Here is a 20,778-nt window from a genome sequence, read left to right on the forward strand (position 1 = left end):
TTGGGGCTCCGTTGGATGACGTCACCCACTAGTAAGAATACCTGCCTGCTTGTCCTGGGATAATTCTACTTTACGGAGAGGGTGGAGGATGCCTGGAATGCGCTCCCGAGAGAGTTGGTGGAGAGTAAAACTGTGACTGAGTTCAAAGAAGCTTGGGATGAACACAGAGGATCTAGAATTAGAAAATAATATTAAATATTGAACTAAGGCAAGTACTGGGCAAACTTGCACAGTCTGTGTCTGTGTATGGCCGTTTGGTGGGGGATGGGCTTGGGAGGGCTTCAGTGGCTGGGAGGGTGTAGATGGGCTGGAGTAGGTTTTAACAGAGATTTCGGCAGTACGAACCCAAGCACAGTACCGGGTAGAGCTTTGGATTCTTGCCCAGAAATAGCTAAGAAAAAAAATTTAAATTGTATCAGGTTGGGCAGACTGCATGGACCATTCGGGTCTTTATCTGCTGTCATCTACTATGTTACTATGTAGAACTTTTTGCCATTGTAGTCTGCACATGGGACATCCTATCCTGTCATCATGTTGGGACATCTTAGTTTAATAAAGTACTAGTACATAATATTTAGGGAAGACAAATCTTAAAAAAGGTGGCAGGGTACTGTAATGATTTACATTACATTTCATTAATGGCTTATATTCTGCCTGTACCTTGCAGTTCTAAGCGGATTACATCAAAAAGATAACTGGACATTTCCAGGAAGAGAAATACAATTAAAGATGTTGGACCTAGTACAACAAAAAGATAGCTGGACTTTTCCAGTAAGAGGAATACAATTAAAGGCGTAAGGTCTAAAACAATTTTGATGTGAGGATGCTAAGAGGGGGCGAGAGGGGAAAAGGAAGGGGTTAGGACATTTGGGTGAATTTCTTGAATAGTAGGGTCTTGATTTATTTGCGGAAAGCCTTGAGGTCAGTTGAAGCTGTCAGTAGGTTGGTGATGGTGGGATCCAATTTAGCTGCATGTGTTGCTAGTAAGTTGTCATACATCTTTTTGCGTTTAGTTCCTTTAAAAGGGGGGTAGGAGAAAGGGGATTGGGTTCTCCTCTGTCTGGTTGAGAGGTTCCTGTTTAGACGGTTGTTTAGGTGGGTGGGTGCCGTTCCGTTTAATGTTTTGAATAACATGCAGTATAGTTTGAATTGGATGCAGACTTGTATTGGAAGCCAGTGTGAGTCTAGGAAGGCATTGGTGATGTGGTCAAATTTTCCAAGGGAATAGATCATTCTGAGGGCAGTGTTCTGCACGGTCTGTAGTTGTTTTATTAGGTAGGTGGGACAAGAAAGGTAGAGGATATTGCAATAATCCATTAGACTTAGGACTAGGTATTGGACTATGAGTCTGAATTGTTCTTTTTCGAAGAAGATTTCAATCCTGATGTCTTGGGAGAACACCTATTACTGGTAAACAACTTAGCTTTTGTGAGGACAAGCAGGATATTCTCACATATGAGAATTTCTAGCAGTTTGTCTAACTAAAAAAAAAAAAAAAGGGGGGGGGGAGAAAGAAGATAGAATAGGCAACAGACAGCAACCAATTTTGTTAGTGTTTTTGTTTGGGGAACTTTAAGGGTTTTTTTTGTATGTTTGGATTAAAAATTTCAAACAGGCCTTTTTCCACCAAACACAACATTTTCATTCCCCAACTCTTACTATCTGGACATTAATGTCCATCTAATATTTATTCTCCTCCCACCTATATCAGCTTCCCATCACTTAAACCCTCCCTCCCTTATTCCTATGCCCCTATGCACACCATTTTTCCTCCTGAAGCCCACTCTTCCCTCCTCCCCATACTATTTAAATCCCCTCTTGTTCTTCACTATGCCCCTTCCTCCCTTCTCACAGTGTCAATAATGCAATAATAGGTCAGCTATTGTCATTCTTCTCCATTGTTGTTATCTATTATTGTGTATATCTGTTAATTTTCCATTTGTGCTATATTGCTAATATCTAATAATAGGAGCCTCCCTTTGTTTCCAATATCCTGTTATTGCACAACAAGCCAAAGCAATACCTATGTTAACCAAGTATCTCTTCCCCTTCTCCAGTCTTCACAGAAAAATCCCTACAGACAGATTTTTGCTTTCATTCTTACTACCTCCTCTACTGATTATCTTATTTAACTTCCTATCTGTTCCCAAAACTCTATTATATTCTCACATGGCCACCAGATATGCAGAAAGTTTCCTTCTCCTCAACAATCTTGCCAGTGTCAGCCATCCTTGAGTATATCCTTTATTTATTTAAAATTTAAAAACATTTTTTGCTAGTGTTAAATATCACCAATAAAGTTATAAATACATTCTCTTAACAAAGTGCTCACCAACCACTTACCCACTGCCTTAAAAATTATCTACCACACATCCTTACACTATAAATTTAAATCTAACCACCTTCCTACCCCCGAGATAATCCCAGAATCTCATAAGTTTCTTTTAGTCCCTTCAAACAGGCATAGAAATGGATGGGTTTACGCTCCTCTGCCAGCAGGTGGAGACTAAGACACTGACTTTTGGCATCAATATAAGTGGGCTGTGCAGTCCCTCTTACAATCAGTCTTTACAAATAGCCAAGCAAAAATCAACTATGCTGCTGGCATGCGAGGCACTCACAGAGGGGATCCCTGGACGCCGGCACCTGAAGCCAACAAGGATTCCCCTTCACGGCAGCCGTCACACCTCAAACACAGGCAGCCACATCGACCTCACATCTGGAGCGCAATAAGAATTTCTTCCCTTTAAAAGTGCTCATTGTGCAATACACAATCTAGCTAAAAGAAAGGTGCCGGTTAAGAATAGAAACACAAGCATAAAGAATAGAAGGCTCCCTTCAGACTGGCATTGCCTCAGGATTTTTTCTTTCCAGAACCGACTCCACTGGCTCTCTAAGCCATATGCGTTGCCGGTATTGGTAGCAAGGCTTACAGCTGAGGCACCTCTACAAAATGTTGGTGAGGTGGAAGAAATAGGGGGAGGGACTTGACCCCCATCGAGTGTGACACCCCCAAGGTCGGATGGACCCCCAAAAGGTTCCCCCCAAGCTCAGTCCGGCACCAAGCCACGACACAACTTCCAACAGCACTACACTAACCAAGGGAAAACTTCAACAGCTTACCACACCTGCTGGAGACTGAGAACAGACTGTCTAGGGCAGTGGTCTCAAACACGCGGCCCGCAGGCCACATGTGGCTCTCCAGGTTTATTTGCGGCCCGCGGTCTGGAGGCCATCATTCTCTTCCTTTTGGAGCAGCAGCCGGCTCGTTCGCTCAAAGCCGTGGGTTGGCGGCTCCTTGCGCTATCCACTCCTGCATCGGAAGCCTCTCTGATGTCACATCAGAGAGGCTTCAGACGCAGGCGCGGATCTCGCAAGGAGCCGCCACCCGCGGCTTTGAACGAACGAGCCGCCAGACACGCTGCTGCTCCAGTGGCGTACCAAGGGGGAGGGCGGTCCACTGTTCTCTTCCCTGCAGGGCCGACCAACTCTGGCAGCCCGACGTCAATTCTGACATCGAGAGGACGTTCTGGCTAGCTAATCGCTGCCTGGCTGCCCGGAACGTCCTTTCCGACGTTAGAATTGACCTCGGGCAGCGAGAGTTGGTCGGCCCCGTGCAGAAGAGAAGCAGGGAGATGGCCTGTTCCCGATAGCGGCAGCAGCAGCAGCCTATTCTGCAGTGGCGGTGGCATGGGGGAGGGCAGGAAGGAAGGAAGGATGAAAGAAAGAAAGAAGGTGGGGTGGGGACAGAGAGCCAGAAAAAGAAAGCAAAAAATGGGGCACGGAGGAAGGAAGAAAGAAGGAGGGGGGACAGGGAACCAGAAACAAAGCAAAAAATGGGGCACGGAATCAGAGAAAGACAGACAGAGAAAGAAAGAAAAAGTTGGGGGAGGGAATGAGGTCTGGAGGAGAGGAAGCATACAGGAGGCTGAAAGAAGGGAAGAAGTATTGGATGCACAGTCAGAAGAATAAAGTGCAACCAGAGACTGATGAAATTACCAAACAAAGGTAGGAAAATGATTTTATTTTCAATTTAGTGATTGAAATGTGCCTGTTTTGAGAAAGAAAAGATATTGAACTTTAAATGTGAGTGCTGCAGAAAAAAATAGAGTACTTGGAGGGCCATAGAAAAAATAGTTAATGTCTTATTAAAGAAATGACAATTTTGCATGAAGTAAAACTCTTTATAGTTTATATATCTTTCCTTTTAACTGTTAAAGGAAAGTTTTATAAACTATAAAGAGTTTTACCTCATGCAAAATTGTCATTTCTTTAATAAGGCATTAACTATTTTTTCTGCGGCACTCCAAGTACCTACAAATCCAAAATGTGGCCCCGCAAAGGGTTTAAGTTTGAGACCACTGGTCTAGGGGGACTGCAGAGCCAATTGTACTACAGCCAAAAGTTTGTCTCAGTCTCCACCTTCTGGTCATGGTGAGCTATTACCACCAGTGAACTGTGCCGGTCTTGAGAGGCGCTAAAGAATAACCTTTTTATAAAACTGCCTTGATTATATGTAAATAAGCTTAGTTTGCATATGCTTGAAGTTATCCACACTGAGCACTAAGGGGGGAGAATTTGAGCAGAGTTAGCCCTCGCAAGCTAAAATACATGCATAAAACTGTGACATATATCCATAAAAAAGAGCACGCATAAATGAAGGAATGCTTACTTTCCTACAAACCAACAATACAATACAAGCAAAAGCTAAAAGAAGAGAAGGACACACTACACCAACTGTAGGGATGGAGATCTGGTAAGTTTTGATTCAGGGCATCAGAACACAGGCAGGGTCAGCACACAGGCGGTTCTGAACGCAGGCCAGGTCGGCACACTGACCTAGGCCCTGTGTGCGGATCTAGACCTGTGTGTGGATCTAGGCCTGTGTTTGGATCTGAGGCCCTGTTTCTCATTCCCTCTCCCTTCTTGCCATGCAGCTGTTCTAAGTAAAGGAAAAATACTAGCATCTTGTCACAAGACTTTTGCTACATATTAACCCTTATCTTATCTCTTATCTTGTTTAAGAATCCCTTATATGGGCAGCAATCAGACTTTGCTTACAGCTTAAGGCTAAGGAGCTGCATTATAACCTTTGGACTGTCACATGCTTATCTTATTTGAGCTGTCCTTATTTGGTAAGGATATCAGCTGAAAGGCATTGCATATGTGCAAAGACTCAGGCCCTGTCCACGTGTTAATCAGGCCCTTGTCTAAGAGCTGAGTTGGAGGATGATCACGAGGTAATCACAAGGTAAAAAGCATGTTCCTATCTTTGTATCCACCAATGTAAAACCATGTATCTTTGTATCCACCAATCATGAGATGTGTAAACGAGGGAGTTACTATGATGTCATTAGCTTAGAAGCATAATAAATAGGGATTCGGAGCTAGCCCTTACTAGCGCCTCCTCCCGATTCTAAGACTGCTTGTGTGTGTTTCCTTTGTGGGGCATTCCTACAACCAACCAAATAGGCATAGAAGTTGAAGACAAAAAACTATTCCAATTACTAAAAGAACTCAGACACTAAATCCTGCCTGGCCGATAACGACACTCCACCCCCTTCAGCCACCCTTCTAGCTGAATACTTTAGAAACAAAATTACAACAGCCAGGAACCCCAATCCACCTTCGCAGGAACCCCAATCCACCTTGATGAGATCACAATGCCCCCCCACTGAAAAAGAATCCGCTGCAGCAGACAGAACCTGGTCCGACTTCACCACAATACAATGGTCCGACCTAAACAGACTATACAAAAAATACAGCCACGCAGCTTGCAACCTCAACCATTGCCCTCCATACCAGTTAAAAACCTCCAGCCCAAAATTCCGCACTCTCCTCATACAATACCTGCTCACAGATAGCCTTTTTCCACAAGACCTCAGCAAAATCATCATCACCCCGATCATACAAGATCCAAAAGTAGCAACAGATCTACCATCCAACTACAGACCCATAGCCTCAATACCATTATATGTCAAGCTAATGGAAGGCCTTGTAGCTAAACACCTCACCAACTACCTAGAAAACAACAACTTACTCCACCCTACAGAGTCTGGTTTCAGAACCAACTACAGCACAAAGACACTACTAGGTTCCCTCCTGGACACAGTTAGACAACACATCAGCACAGGCAAAAAAAATGCACTCACTGCAGCATTTGACCTGGTAGACCATGGCATTCTATTACAAATACTAGAAACAATAGGAATCACAGGAAAGATGCAAAGATGTTTCAAGGATTCCTATAATCCAGGACCTACAGAGTAAGACAAACAAAGAAAAATCAGAACCATGGTCCAGCCCCTGCGGCGTACCCCAAGGGTCGCCATTATCCCCAACACTCCTCAGTCTCTACATTGCATCCCTCGGCACCTGCCTAGACAAAGTAGGCTTAACTTCTTATAGCTATGCAGACAAAATCACCATCCTCCGTCCTTTTGATCAACCAGCACCCTCCATGACAGAAACACAACATAGAACACTAGAAACAGTGGCAGCATGGATGAAAGAATACAACCTAAAACTTAACCTAGACAAAACAAAATTTATACTTCTCAAAAAAACAAAACCCCAATCATAACAAACTTAGTAATAAACTCAATCACATACCCCATTCAACCCACCCTAAGACTTCTGAGAGCAATGATAGACAAATGCTATACCATACAACCACAAATCAATAAAACAACAGAAATTATTCACGATCATGCAAAACTTAAGGCAAATCAGAAAATTCTTCAACAGAAAACATTCACGGTCAAGCGAAACTTAAGGCAAATCCGAAAATTCTTCAACAGAAAACATTCACGGTCATGCGAAACTTAAGGCAAATCCGAAAATTCTTCAACAGAAAACAATTCCAGCTCATGGTCCAATTCTTAGTCCTAGGACTTCTAGACTACTGCAACATCCTCTATCTCCCCTGCCCCGCAGTCATGATAAAACAACTACAACTATTCGCTGAAGAAATACGACCACATCCCTCGACTCACACTGGCTCCCAATACAAGCAAGAATACTATTCAAATTTTACTGTCTACTATTTAAAGCCATGAATGGAGACAGCCCAGCCTACTTGAACAACCGCCTTATCCAAACTACCACAACCAGGCAAAAGAGAACCCAGACACCATTCACACACACCCCCAATCAGAGATGTCAAACTAAAAAAATGTACGATGGCCTACTGGCCACGCAAGCAGCGAAACTAGACCACCAACTATCCAATCTACTGATCACGACACCAGACTACAAAACTTTCAGAAAAGAAATAAAAACCCTGCTATTCAAGAAATCCATCAAGACAAACTAACACTGTAGGAAGCATTTCAATCCCCCGAAGTAACCTGCTCAACTCTGTTCAGATAACCTCTTATGTAATCCGCCTTGAACCGCAAGGTAATGGCGGAATAAAAGTCACTAATATAATGTAACTTATGCATATACCTGCCACATAAGTGGCCTGTTATAAAATTACCCTCTTAGAGGCTACACTATTCTTTCGAGTATAAATCATATGGAACCTTCTCACAGAAAGCCATACACCTCATACATACATACATCATCATGAGCATTGATTTCCCATCGAGTAAAGTGAAATCCAGCTAGAGAGGGACAGATTGGACGCTTCTCTGCACACTTCAGTAAGGCATCTAAGACAACATAAAAGGTCAGAGAGAAATAATCAGCTCTTGATCAATTAGCACAGGCTCTCTTATGACAAAGATCATCAATAAATGTTGAAAGCTTTTCATTTATGTTATCTTTACATCTTAGAAATAAACTGTGTTGACTACATTATTTGATTCATAGCTGACATTGAAATAACTCTCATTCTCTGTTGCAATTATAACATTAAACTATCTGAATATAGTAAAAAGAGCAAAAAGAAGATCGTAGACTCTTGAACCTCATCTCCAAAGAGATTTTCTAATAAGCATTGGGTCAAAATCATATTCTAGTGATTTGAGTTCATAATTTATAACCTTCTTGAATTTATACATGGCATACTTCTGCTAGCTTTATAAGCTCAGTATGGGAAGATTAGGTTCTTACCTCAATAATCTTTCTAGTAGAAGGGTATAGAGCACAGTTACTTACCGTAACATTTGTTATCCAGGGACAGCAGGCAGCTATTCTCACAAGTGGGTGACGTGATCTAACGGAGCTCCGATGCGGACGCCTCATAAGCAGTCTTGCTTGAAGAAACTCGAAGTTTAGAGTTGCCCGCACCGCGCATGCGCGAATGCCTTCCCGCCCAGCGCAGGGCGTGTCTCCTCAGTTCAGATAGCTAGCAGAGAAACCAACCCAGGGGAAGTGGGTGGGACGTGAGAATAGCTGCCTGCTGTCTCTGGATAACAACTGTTACGGTAAGTAACATTGCTTTATCCCAGGACAAGCAGGTAGGTATTCTCACTAGTGGGTGACCTTCAAACTAACCCAAATGGGATGGTGGGAGAGTTGGCAACTTAGGAGAACAAATTTTGTAACACTGTTTGGCCAAACTGTCCAACCCGTCTGGAGAAGGTATCCAGACAATAGTGTGAGGTGAAGGCATGAACTGAGGACCAAGTGGCATCTTTACAAATCTCCTCAATCGGTGTCGATCTGAGGAAAGCTACAGAGGCTGCCATTGCTCTGACCTTATGGGCTGTGACTTTACTGTGAAGGGGTAATCCAGCCTGGGCATAGCAGAAAGAGATACAAGCCGCCATCCAGTTGGAGATGGTGCGCTTAGAAATAGGGCGTCCCAACTTGTTCGGATCAAAGGAGATGAAAAGTTGAGGAGCAGTTCTGTATGGTTTGGTGTGGTCCAAATAGAAAGCCAAAGCAGGTTTACAATCCAGAGTATGAAGAGATGATTCTCCAGGATGAGAATGAGGCTTTGGAAAGAACACTGGAAGAACAATGGATTGGTTGAGATGAAATTCTGAGACAACTTTAGGAAGGAACTTCGGATGAGTGCGAAGAACCACCTTGTCATGACGGAACACTGTAAAAGGTGGATCCGCAACCAAAGCTTGGAGCTCACTGACCCGTCGAGCAGAAGTGAGGATAACGAGAAACACCACTTTCCAAGTGAGGTACTTCAGATGAGCCTTGTCAATGGGTTCAAAAGGAGGTTTCATAAGCTGAGAAAGAACAATATTGAGGTCCCAAACCACTGGAGGCGGTTTGAGAGGAGGATAGACATGGAAAGGTCCTTTCATGAATCTGGAAACCATGGGATGAGCAGAGAGAGGTTTCCCTTCGATAGGCTGATGGAAAGCAGCAATTGCACTAAGATGGACCCATATCAAAGTAGACTTGAGGCCAGAATGAGAAAAGTGCAAAAGATAGTCCAAAACTGAAGATAAGGAAGAATGTTGCAGCTCCTGAGAAAAACACCAAGTAGAAAATCTAATCCATTTTTGGTGATAGCATTGTCTAGTAGCAGGCTTTCATGAAGCTTCCAAAACATTCCTCACAGCTTGAGAAAACTAGAGAGGAGCTATGTTGAGAGGAACCAAGCTGTCAGGTGGAGAGACTGCAGGTTGAGATGAAGCTGAGATCCCTGATGTTGTGTAAGTAGCGAGGGAAAAACTGGTAGAAAGTAAGGCTCCCTGCTGCTGAGTTGAAGTAGAAGGGAGTACCAAGGTTGTCTGGGCCACCGAGGAGCAATTAGAATCATGATGTCATAGTCAGACTTCAGCTTGACTAGAGTCTTTTGAATGAGAGGAAATGGAGGAAACGCATATAGAAAGAGATTCGTCCACTCCAGAAGAAAAGCATCTGCCTCGAGGCGATGAGGAGTGTAGATCCTGGAGCTGAACTGAGGCAGTTTGAAGTTGTGCAAGGAGGTCTATCTGAGGCGTCCCCCACTGAGAGAAGATGTGATGAAGGGGCGTGGAATGGAGAGTCCATTCGTGAGGCTGTAGTAGATGACTCAAGTTGTCCGCTAAAGCATTGTCCGCCCCTTGAATGTAGACAGCTCTGAGGAAGGTGTTGTGGTGAATCACCCAGTCCCAGACTTTCAGAGCCTCTTGACAGAGGGAGGCCGATCCTGTGCCTCCCTGTTTGTTGACATAATACATGGCGACTTGGTTGTCCGTGCGAATGAGGACTACACGGTCGTGAAGCAGATGCTGGAAAGCATTGAGAGCGTTGAAAATCACCCTGAGTTCCAGGAGATTGATGTGGCACAGGCGATCCGTACTGGTCCAATAGCCTTGAGTATGGAGACCATCCAGATGCGCCCCCCAAGCATAAGTCGAAGAGTCGGTCATGAAAACCTTCTGATGGGGGGGGGGCGTGTGAAAAAGTAAGCCTTTGGATAGATTGGAAGAGAGCATCCACCAGCGAAGAGACTGTGACAGAGCAGGAGTGACCTGGATGTGTCGAGACAGAGGGTCGGAAACCTGATTCCACTGAGATGCCAGGGTCCACTGAGGAATTCTAAGGTGAAGTCTGGCAAAAGGAGTCACGTGTACTGTCGAGGCCATGTGGCCCAGAAGAACCATCATGTGTCTCACCGATATGGACGGTGAGAGAGAATAAAGCATGGATGCTCTGGATACATCCCTGTAAGTCCTGACATTAGCAAGCCAGGTGAAATGGGATACATCCCGGTAAGTCCTGACATTAGCCAGGTGAAGGGGGATGGGAAAAAGACAAAGATCACTTTTCTCTTTACAGAAAAACTGCCCTCACCCCCTGCAACTGAAATCTACCTTATCTATCTCTGCAGATGATAGAAACAGTAGATTAACTATGAAAAGATATTTCACCATTAACTGAAGAGCATACAAAGATGGAGAAATATGCTGTTTTATGAGTTCAATTAGCTACTGTAGAAGTAAAACTAGAGAAAAAGCAACAGGTCCTGAGGCTGTGGGCTAGCTGTGGTTTTACACCAAGGCCCACCCAGCCAGATACCATAAAGAGATAAACAGGCCATGGTCAGAAGACAGAATTCTCAGAAGAAAGAATTCATAAGAAATATCATCTAATAGAAAGTATCAGAGATGTTTAAAGTTGGGAGGGGGGCTTGTGCTCGGAAATACTAATATGGTGGGGAAACAGGCATTTCGGGGAAAAGGTAGGTTTTACGGAAAACAGAGTGGACATATAACATGACGTAGATGAGAATAGCCAATAAATGAATGTAGTTAGGCAGTAATGCATAAGTAAATAGCCAATAAGGATGTATCATGTGATATAGACCAACGTGGTGTAGGCCACTAAGAAATGTATAAAAACCAGGCCTATAGAAGGGAGAGGTCAGAACAGACATCAGAGGACCTCTAGGCCTAGAGGTCACCTTCTGTTACGCTATATACTAAATGATTTATTCCTGTAAGCTGTTATTGATTGGCTAAATAAATATATACTTATTGAAACCAGTATATAGCGTTCGAGGTCTCATTACCGAGGTAGGTCTGGACAGCTGCCTACGTCAACGGGCGAGAAGACACCGTATGACAAAGGTGGAGAAGAGCTTCCAGACGCTGCTGAGGGAGGAATGCTCTGAGTTGGATAGTATCCAGAACACTCCTTTGAATGGAAGAGTCTGAGAAGGCTGAAGATTGGATTTTGGAAAGATGATCTCGAACCCCAGACTCTGCAGGAACCAGATAATCCGCTGGGTCGCTAGGAGATCCCCCCTGAGACGTGGAATCCTTGATGAGCCAGTCGTCCAGGTAGGGAAATACCTGAAGACCATGGTTTCTGAGTGCTGTGGCCACCACAACCAGGCACTTGGTGAAGTCTCTGGTAGATGAGGCCAGGCCGAAGAGGAACACTCTGTACTGATAATGCAGATTTCCCACCCGAAATCTGAGATATTGGCGGGAGGCCGGATGGATGGGAATGTGAGTATAGGCCTCCTTGAGATCCAGAGAACATAACCAGTCATTCTGCTCGAGGAGGGGATACAAAGATGCCAGGGTCAGCATGCAAAACTTTTCTTTGACCAGATATTTGTTGAGCACCCTGAGATCCAAAATAGGACACAGATTGCCGGTCTTCTTCGGAACAAGGAAGTACCGGGAGTAAAATCCCTTGTTCTGTTGAGCCAAAGGAGCTGGTTCGATAGCTCGGAGCTGCAACAAAGCCTGAGCTTCCTGAAGAAGGTCGCTCTGGGCAGAGGAGGAAGGATACTTTCTTGGAGGATGTTCCGGAAGAACCTGATGGAATTGAAGAGAGTATCCCTCCCTGACGATGGAAAGGACCCAGAGGTCGGTGGTTATAGTCGTCCATCGAAGGTAAAAATGATGGAGACGACCTCCGATAGGGGGAATAACGGGGAAGGGCAGAACGATGGACGTTATGCTCTCTAGAAGACAGTCAAAAAAGCTGAGGAGCCTTGGGCACAGGAGGTTGAGGCTTCTGCTGCTTCTGTGGATGCTGCCTCTTAACAGGCTAACGAGTGGCAGGAGCCTGATTTGGTGGGAAACGCCGTTGGTAAATCAGAGGCGGGCATGAAGGGCGAGAAGGCGCTGGCTTAGGCTTAGGACGGAGAATAGATTGAAAGGATTTCTCATGGTCCGAAAGCTTCTTGGTCACAGCCTCAATGGACTCATCAAAGAGGTCAGTGCCAGCTCAAGGTACATTAGCCAGCCGGTCCTGCAGATTGGGGTCCATGTCGATGGTCCTGAGCCACGCCAGGCGTCACATGGCCACCGAGCACGCAGTAGCCCGAGCAGACAGCTCAAAGGCATCGTAGGAGGACTGAAGTAATTGCAGTCGAAGCTGGGACAAGGAAGCCAGAACTTCCTGGAATTCAAAATGCGCTCGAGGATCCAAGTAGGTCATGAACTTGGGAAGGATGGACAGAAAAAATTTGAAATAAGTAATGAAATGAAAATTGTAGTTGAGGACTCTGGAGGTCATCATGGAGTTCTGGTAAATTCGATGACCAAATCTGTCCATCGTTTTGCTCTCCCTGCCCGGTGGAACAGTGGCATAGACTTGAGAAGGGTGAGACTGCTTCAATGACGATTCCACCAGAAGGGACTGATGAGAAAGTTGAGCACCATCAAACCCCTTATGATGAACCGTCCGGTATCTGGAATCCAATTTGCCTGGTACAGCTGGGATGGAAAAGGGAGTTTCCAGACAGCGGATAAAGGTCTGATCCAGAAGCTTATGAAGAGGAAGCTTCAGGGATTTAGCAGGAGGTTGAGGGACATGCATGGTCTCGAGATACTCCTTGGAAAATTTGGACCCTGTGTCCAGCTGAATGTCCAAATCAGCTGCCATCTGACGGAGAAAAGAAGAAATAGACAGCTGGTCAGCCAAAGCCGGGCCTCAAGAGGGACTCGAGGATGTTGAGGCTTCAGGATCCAATGAGGGTGGCAATCTAGATGGAGAAAAGGATCTCATTGTGTCCTCGAGCTCCGGCAGTGGAGGAGGTGAAGTAGCCGATGGGGAATACTGAAGAAAAGGCTGCTTCCGACGGGGCGAGGCATGCCTGGATGAGGGCCTCAAAGAATGCCTCGATCGATGATGTGAGCTGTGTCTGGAAGCAGGCCTCGACAAACGAGGCGAGTGTGTCTTTGCTGAGGCCCCCAAAGAGTGGATGGGGCTGGAAGCTGTGGATCGAAGCAGAGGTGGTTGGCTGGAAGCACCACGAGGCACTTGAAAAGACTCCAGCCTTTGCATCGAGTGGATCGGTTCCAATGGAGGCACTCGCAAAGACTCTACTCCTTGCATCGAGTGAATCGGTTCCAATGGAGGCATGGGCAAAGACTCTGCTCCTTGCGATGCATGCATCGATGCCAGACCAGACACTCACAGAGACTCTGCTCCCTGTAGAGAGTGTGCGTACGGCTGAGGCACAGGAGACGGCTCGACCTCGCGGGAGACCTCCTCATGCCCAGGCTGGATTTGTGAGAGAAGCTTCGGCCCCATGGTAGTAAACAGCTGAATGAACTGCTTCTCTAACAAGGTCTGGAACGAAGCCGGCAAGGATGGATCCGCGTCTCCAACAGGACCACCTGCACGGGCTTCGTGCTCCCTCGAGGCAGTGTGAGAGTGCTTGGACTTAGAAGCCTTGGGCACTTTAAGCACCACCGGGGGAATGGGCTGCTGTGCTACCTGACCTGAAGAGACAGAAGAATTCACTGCAGCCGGCGTCGAAGGCTGAGCCGGAACAAATGAAGCAGGTTTGATGAGGCTCGGAGCAGCAGACGTGGAAGACTAGAGAGCTTCGGATGAGGTTGAAGGGGAAGCATCTTTTGATGACGAAAGCTCCGTCGAAGACTCCATGCTGTAAAGCTGTTCCCACAAGAGGCAACGACGCTTGAAAGCACGGGCTGTAAGTGTTGAGCAAGGCCGGCACGATTTTGGGAGGTGTTGAAGCCCAAGACACCGAAGGCAGCGTCGATGAGGGTCCGTCAGTGAAATCGCACGCTGGCACTTGGAACACTTTTAAAAACCGGTCGCAGGCCGGGACATAGGCCGAAAAAGCTCCGCCGCAAGATCGAAACCGTGGGGCTGCGGCCACATGGCCTGCCCGGTTGAACGGATGGAAGAAATTTTTTATTTTTTTTTTTGAAATACAATAAAACACAATGAAAATCAGCGATTGTGAGAAAAAGAACCCAAAACTGCGGACTTAAGAAGGCACAAGTGAAAAAACTTCACGCAGAGAGTCGAAGACGGACTTCTCGGCTCCGCAGAAAAGTAAGAACTGTGGAGACGTGCTCTGCGCTGGACGGGAAGGCACTCGCGCATGCGCGGTGCGGGCGACTCGAAACTTTGAGTTTCTTTAAGGAAGACTGCTTGTGAGGCGTCCGCATCGGGGCTCCGTTGGATCACGTCACCCACTTGTGAGAATACCTGCCTGTTTGTCCTGGGAAATAGTCTGCATGATATGTCGAGATTCCATGCTCATGAGATTCTAGAAAAGGCATCCAAAGCATTCTTCAACTCTTTCTCCTTGGGCATTGTCCCTTCTCCTCAGTTTGTACCAAAGCAGTTGGCAAACCCTAAATAGGTGAAACAAAGGAAGGTATGGGGAACTCCCCAACCAAATCTAAGTCATTCTACTCTGCAACTGGAACAAGTACCAATGAAAATATAGTTTAAACCAAGATTTTTGTACTTGTTCTCTGCCCTACCAATCCTTTTAGGTCCTTTTTTCCTATATCTGGAAACGTAGACCCCCCCATGGGTACAAAAAGCCATTTTATTTCAACTGCGTAATCAGGGAGGGATGGCAGTACCCCAATTTTACTACTACTATCTAGCAGCAAAGTTTTATTTATTGGATCGGCATAGGGATACCCAAAAATCCTGGGTTCAAATGGAAGCTTGGTTTATGGGAAACAACCTGCTTTTACACCTACCGTGGCTCACCTCGGCCTGGCTGCGTGCTATTACTCAGCATGTCAACTCAATTATAGGTGTCCTCCTACGTCTCTGAACTTCCACCAGGTAATGTTTATGGGGCTGATTTATTTTTGCCAAACAGTAGTTGCAGAGGATTTTGTATCTGGCCAAACTGACCCTAGATATAGAACTTAGGCGGCGGGTGGGTTGGTAACTTTGGGCCAGTGGGAAGCAGATTGATCTCAGTTTTGAACATGCAAAGGGATTATGGACTCTCCTCCCTGGAAGTCTTGCAATACAATCAAGTTATTGACCTTCTTAAGAAGAAAGCTTTGCCAAAACCTACTTAAGGAAAATAAATGGTGGGATCTGGTATGGAATCCTTCTAGTTATATGGATGCCATATAACGTGATGGCATCTGCATCACGTTATATACCATGAGACTATTTCTCCCAATGGGAGAGACTGTTACATACGTACATTATACCTCTGCAATGAAGATCTTATTATGCTCCTCACTTAAGAGTATTTATAGCAAGCAACATGGTTGAAAATGGTTATAAAATGATTGCATCAAAGGTACCTCACACCTGTATGGTTGCATAGGATCCAATCCCAGTATTCCTGATAACTGTTGGAGACAAGTGTGGTGAGCAAGGGACATTTGAATATATAAGGTGGACCTGCCCCAAGGTATGTTTGTTTTGGGATATGATTTTTTTCTTTGATGTCCAATATTTGTGAGGTGATCATTGTAAAGGATATAGGGTGTGCATTGTGGAATATGAAACAAATAGGCATTCCTCATAAGTTCCATAAAATGATAGCAACCATTGTTACAGCAGCATGGCAGCAACACACTTCCATATATTACTCAAGGTTCATTTTGTCTTCCTTATGTCCAAGTTGACTGCTCTGAAACATAGGCAATTTCTGGTAGAGGCATAGAAATAGAGCAGATTGCCATATGGAAGAGGCAGAAAGAAGGTAGACAGTGGATGGAAAAGAGAATGATGAGAAGATGAGGAAAGCAGAAACCAGACAACAAAGATAGAAAAAAAATTTCTATTTCTTTTTTTTTTTGCTTTAGGATAGCTGTGTTGATAAACTTTTATAAATAAAACTCTGCCAGCTAAAGATCTTTTCCTCTAGTTCAACAGCCAGAACTCTGATTTATAAAATGACAAATTGCACAGAATATGGTTTCTTTTTATACTTTAATAAAAAAAAGTTCAGTATAAAACTATTCAAGGCTTGTATGGATGGAATCAGATGGTTTGCAGGGATGGGGACCGAGTTCGCAGAGATGGGGACAAATGTTTTCACTTATATACTCAGAACAGAGCCCTATATGGAAAACAATACAATATTCTGCAACACTGCAAGGCCTTAATCACATACACACACCATTCACACACCCATATAAGAAAATAAGAAAGTAAAGAAAAAGAAAAGAAGTGGAGAAAGAGGCCTCAGTTCAGCTTCATTTAGTCAAAAAAACTCCACTCCATAGAAACTCTTACTGCATGAACGCCAAAAAAAAGTGTGATCTAAGAAAAAAGCAACTGTAGCAGCCTGCAAAGGTAGAACTCAGCAAGAAGCATTACGGTCCAATCCACACAGACGCAGGAAAATAGTACTTAGCTGCTACTGGCTGATTCATCCAAGCCAGGTAGCCGCTACACCCAATGGGGAACCCTCCGTTTGCGTCGAATCGCTGCATCAGGAGTGATGATTCCGTTGCTTCAAATTCAGCTATTTCAGACCCTTTGAGCTTATCTCACCGCTTCATCTATTAATGCTGGCGCAGGACTACTCCCCAACGCTGATAAGCCTCACAAGCTCCGCCCTCTGTACAGCATCCACCAATTAAAAACCTCCAAACTCAAAAGGAACTCAAAAAAAGACAGACCACTCGATTCGGGCATTTAATCCCTCAGGTAGAACCAATTGTAACAGATAAATCCATCTCTGCTCTTTCTGCCACAGGAGCCATCTCCAGTCCCCACATCGAATAGATCTTGTAACATGTTCAATCACAATACATCTCAGCATTCTAAAACAATACAATACTATTTGACGTGGGGACTTTTTTTGACCCATACTTTTATGCTCCCAAGGGATCAGACCCTGAGCTGTCCACGATGTCGGTGCAGGCCAGCTAGGTAGGTTGCACCCCCAACTGCAGATCTCTAAAGACCAAATCTGCAACTTCTCCTAGGCAGAGCTGCGCCAGAAAAATTGGGGACCTCTTGGGCACTGGCAAGCCATGAAAATTGGACAAAAATACCCGGGAAAAAGACAAAAAAAAAAATCAGGAGCAGAACAAAAGACACCTCAATTCGCTTGGAGAGAGGAGCTATGCCCAGGAACAAGGAGGCAGAGTTGAAGAATACTTTCTCCAGAATTTCGCGATTATGGGCTATTAACCTATCATCCAGACTACTAAACTCTGCACTAGAAATAGGTACTGATCGGAATACATTGCTGCAGTTTAGGGCTTCCATCCTATAAATCTGTGTGATCACATACATATGGTCAGTTTTTAAAACTACATCATATACCGTATGTACTACTGATCAGAAATTTTTTTTTTTTTAATATCTTTATTCATTTTTAAATCAAATAGCCAGTGCACAAAAATATATCATAAATAAATCCAATATAGCACTGTAATATCTAACACATAAAATCTAATAGTATAAAAATCTCCACCCACCCACCCTTCATCAATTTCCCACCAAGAATACATTATACTATATTATGCAATTTATCATAACATAACTTTTTTAATTTTACCCCAAATCCACCCACCCCACTTGAGTATGCTAAATAATCTAAAAAAGAAAAGAAAAGGAAAAGAAAAGATTTTATGTCTATTCATCACAATACTTTTCCAATGGCCCCCATATCTTTACAAAATTATTATAGTTCCCTTTTTGTAACGCTATTGCTCTTTCCATCTTAAAAATATGGCATAACAAATTCCACCAGAATGTGTAATTAAGATTATTGTAATTTTTCCAATTATTGGTAATATGTTGGATGGCCACCCCTGTCATAATTAATAAAAGTTTGTTGTTATGTGCCGAAATTTGACTCTTTTTCCTCATAGCCATTCCAAATAAAACAGTATCATAGGAAAGCGCAACATGGTTTTCCAATAAAGAATTTACTTGAGTCCAAATTGAATTCCAAAATAACTTAATACAGGGACAATAATAAAGTAGATGATCTTGTGTCCCTGGTTCCAGATTACAGTGCCAGCATTTATTGGACTTAGAGCTATCTAATTTTTGTAAACGAACAGGGGTCCAAAACGCTCTATGCAACAAAAAGAACCAAGTTTGCCTCATAGATGCTGACACTGTACATCTCATTCTCCAAGACCAAATTAGTGGCCATTGAGATGCAGTAATTTGGTGCTTAATCTCAATGCTCCAAATGTCTCTTAGACCATTTTTTGGTTTTTTATTCAAGTATCCATATAATAATTTATACCACAATGTGACTTGATGTCCTAGGAAGTCTGCTTGGAAGCATAGGAACTCTAGACTATATTGATTGTTAAGATTCTTCCATTCAGGGAACCCCACCTGAATAGCCTGCTTCAATTGCAACCACTTAAAACTTTGTGAATTATTAAGACCAAATCTATGTTGCAATTGTGAAAATTCAAGCAGTTTACCATCTGAAATAACATCATTCAGAGTTCGAATGCCTGCAATAATCCAGTTCTTCCATATGACTTGATATCTGCCAATTTTAATCTTGGAGTTTATCCATAAGGATTAATTAGTTGATTTATTAATTGGAATAAGTGTTAAATTACTAATATATCTCAATGATTTCCATGTATCCATTAAAATTTTGTTCTCCTTGTATTTCCTAGGCATATTAATACTTGGTATATGAACTAAATTCAAAGGAAACAAGAGGCGCCATTCTAAATACAACCAATCCGGGGTATTATCTATGAGTTCTGGGAGGATCCAATACATACCCTGACGTAAAATATAGGCTTGATGGTACCTATAAAAATTTGGAAAACTTACCCCGCCCTCCTCAATTGGCTTTTGCAAGGATACTAAAGCAATTCTAGGCATTTTACCAAGCCAAAGAAATTTCGTAAGAATACCATTAAGCTTTTTATAAAAGGACCCTTGAAAAAAAATTGGTATCATATTCATTTGATAACAAACCACAGGCAAAATCATCATTTTAATAGTTTGAACTCTCCCCCACCAAGAAAGATGTAAAGGATTCCATTGTTCACATAACTCTGTAACTCTTTTCAGTAAAAATTTTTCATTTTCTTTCACTGTGTCCTCAATAGTATTTTTAATTTGAATACCTAAATATTTAAATCCATCTTCTTTCCATATGAATGGAAAAGAATCAAACAATCCTTTCAAACAATAGACATTTAAAGGTAAAATTTCTGATTTACTCCAATTAATTTTATATCCTGAAAATTTACCAAATGTATCAATCAATTCCAACAAACATGGAATGGTAGTCTCTGGATTTCTCAAATAAAGCAGAATATCATCTGCATATGCTGAAATCTTATATTCCCTATCAGAATAAGGAATACCTAATATCCCCTTTGCTTGTTGAATAGCTAACAATAAGGGTTCTAAAACAATATCAAATAGCAACGGAGATAAAGGACAACCTTGTCTAACTCCCCTCCGCAACTGAAAACGCTCAGATAACGTATTATTAATGTTTAATCTTGCAACAGGGAAGCTATACAATGTTTTAATCATTTGTATAAATCCAGAACCTATACCAAACCAATCTAAAGCTTGATACATAAAACTCCATTCTACCCGATCAAAAGCTTTCTCTGCATCCAAAGAAATAGAAAAAGCCGAAGCAGCCAAATTCTTGGATAAATTTAACATATGCAATGCTAATCTAGAGTTATTAGAGGAATAATAATAATAACAGTTTATATACCGCAGGACCATGAAGTTCTATGCGGTTTACAAAGATTAAAAGATGGTACAAATTGATTGAACTTAACAGAGGTGAAAGATAGTGGTTAACAGCTCAAGGAATGTCTTTTAGCTAAAAACCAGTTTGGTGCATATCAATAATATAAGGGAGAGCCTTTGATAATCGTAAAGCCAAAATTTTAGCCAAAAATTTACCATCCACATTTATTAGAGAAATAGGCCTGTAGTTTGAAACCAAAGTGGGATCTCTATTTGGCTTAGGCAAAACAATTACTAATGATTCAGCCATAGTACCCTTAATATAACCATTAATAAGTTGTGACTGATATAAATTTAATAAATGCGGTGAAAGGACATTTTGGAATGATTTATAAAATTCTACTGTAAAACCATCACCACCTGGAGCGGATCCAACTCTAAGAGATTTCAACGCTGTTTCTAACTCTTTTAGAGATATAGACTCATCTAAACTCCGTTTTATATGCTCAGGAACCTTTG

General features: G+C 43.1%; 1 protein-coding gene across 2 annotated transcripts in view; it reads right to left on the reverse strand.

The window, feature by feature from the left end:
* NCAPH (non-SMC condensin I complex subunit H) overlaps nt 1-20,778 on the reverse strand; it is a 144,692-nt gene that overhangs the window by 90,992 nt on the left and 32,922 nt on the right. For both annotated transcript variants that reach the window (XM_033947621.1, XM_033947620.1), the window contains exon 8: nt 7,564-7,655. In XM_033947621.1, the coding sequence (XP_033803512.1) occupies nt 7,564-7,655 (92 nt within the window). The remainder of the gene's footprint in view (nt 1-7,563; nt 7,656-20,778) is intronic.

Source organism: Geotrypetes seraphini, chromosome 6, assembly GCF_902459505.1.
Source record: "Geotrypetes seraphini chromosome 6, aGeoSer1.1, whole genome shotgun sequence".
NCBI lineage: Eukaryota > Metazoa > Chordata > Amphibia > Gymnophiona > Dermophiidae > Geotrypetes > Geotrypetes seraphini.